This window comes from Myotis brandtii, unplaced genomic scaffold (genome assembly GCF_000412655.1).
Source record: "Myotis brandtii unplaced genomic scaffold, ASM41265v1 scaffold1236, whole genome shotgun sequence".
Classification (NCBI taxonomy): domain Eukaryota; kingdom Metazoa; phylum Chordata; class Mammalia; order Chiroptera; family Vespertilionidae; genus Myotis; species Myotis brandtii.
In genome coordinates this window covers 692,182-693,445 of record NW_005354316.1, presented here as the reverse complement: position 1 = coordinate 693,445, position 1,264 = coordinate 692,182, and the positions used below count along the sequence as shown (strand labels likewise).

Genomic DNA, 1,264 nt, shown 5'->3' with positions numbered 1-1,264 from the left:
TCCGCCGCCGCAGGGGTTCCGGGAGACGTGCGTCCCACACTGTATAAGACAGCGGCCTCGGAATTGCACTTCGCCTTGGCTGGGGCGGCTGCGGGACCCGACGGGACGATGGCTTCTCCAGCGTCCTCATTGGCCGAGCGCCTTGTGACGTCACTCGCAGGCGCCGCCAGGGAGCAAGGAGTGTAGCTCCCGGAGGCTTCTGGGTAGCGGATTACCCCCGCCCCCCGAAGGTCCCTGGGGGCCAGGCTGGTGCGGCGGATGCCATCCTGATACTTGTGGCGGCCGAGCTCCAAGATAGCCCGCACCTCCTCCGCCACATCCCGCCGGTCACTCTGCTCCAGGGCCTGCACCAGGCGCCCCACTGCCCCTGGCTGCAGCCTGGCGCGCTCAGCCCAGGAGAAGAGCATGTGACGGATCTGGGCGTCCAGGTCGTCCCTGGGGAGAGGGGGCTCAGTGACTGAGGGGCCCCCCCAGGACTACCTACCACACCCACCCTGGGCCGGCTTCCTGCCCCCTGGGCCAGTGTGGCCAGACCATCCCTGTCTGTACCTGTTTGCCCTGCCTCCCAAACCGCCCCCTCCCCGAAGGCACTTCAGCAGCGCCAGCTCACACCCCAGGGCCTCTGCCCGGGACCTGCTTCTCTGGGCCCAGCACACAAAGAAGAGTCTGCCCTCTGGACTTCAACCGGACCCCTCCCTCCCCACCCCCCCCCTCCAGGGACACAGGTCACAGCCAGCTCTCCTTCCTGCCCCCGGAACCAGGGGGCAGGGGCCACACCCCAGCGCCCAGGCCTAGCACTGCCCTCTGAGGACTGGGGGAACCCTGTCTTCTGAGCATCACCTGGCCCCACCTCCTACCTGGGGTTAGGGCGCCTAGATGATGGGGATCCCGGAATCCAGACGGACTATGTAAGGCGGGGAGAGGCAGGCCCAGAAGCCGGGGACCCCAAGCCCAAGAAGACAGCTCGGGTCCCCCACCACCATCACCACCACAAGCTGCAAGCGGCAGCGGGCAGAGAACAGTGCGTGGCGGGCTCTGTCTGGGGAGAACTGGAGAGGGATCCTGACTCCCAACCCCCCTTTTCGGTCCTCACTCCGTGGAGGGCCCTACCCTAGACCCCATGTTGCCATAGGAACTGGGCAGCCCCAGCCAAGCTGATTCCAACTCGAGGCCCCGGACTGGCAGCCTGCACTGTCCGCCCCTCCGTGCCCACAGCCAGGCTCCGCTCCGGGCAGGCAAACAGGCCACGCCGCTGCCTCCAGGC

The 1,264-nt window shown here is 67.7% G+C and overlaps 1 protein-coding gene across 1 annotated transcript in view; it reads right to left on the bottom strand.

Moving 5' to 3' along the window:
* PIDD1 (p53-induced death domain protein 1) overlaps positions 1-1,264 on the bottom strand; it is an 18,973-nt gene that overhangs the window by 10,691 nt on the left and 7,018 nt on the right. Inside the window, 1 exon segment of the mRNA XM_014534001.1 lies at positions 70-435. Within this exon segment, the coding sequence (XP_014389487.1) occupies positions 70-435 (366 nt within the window).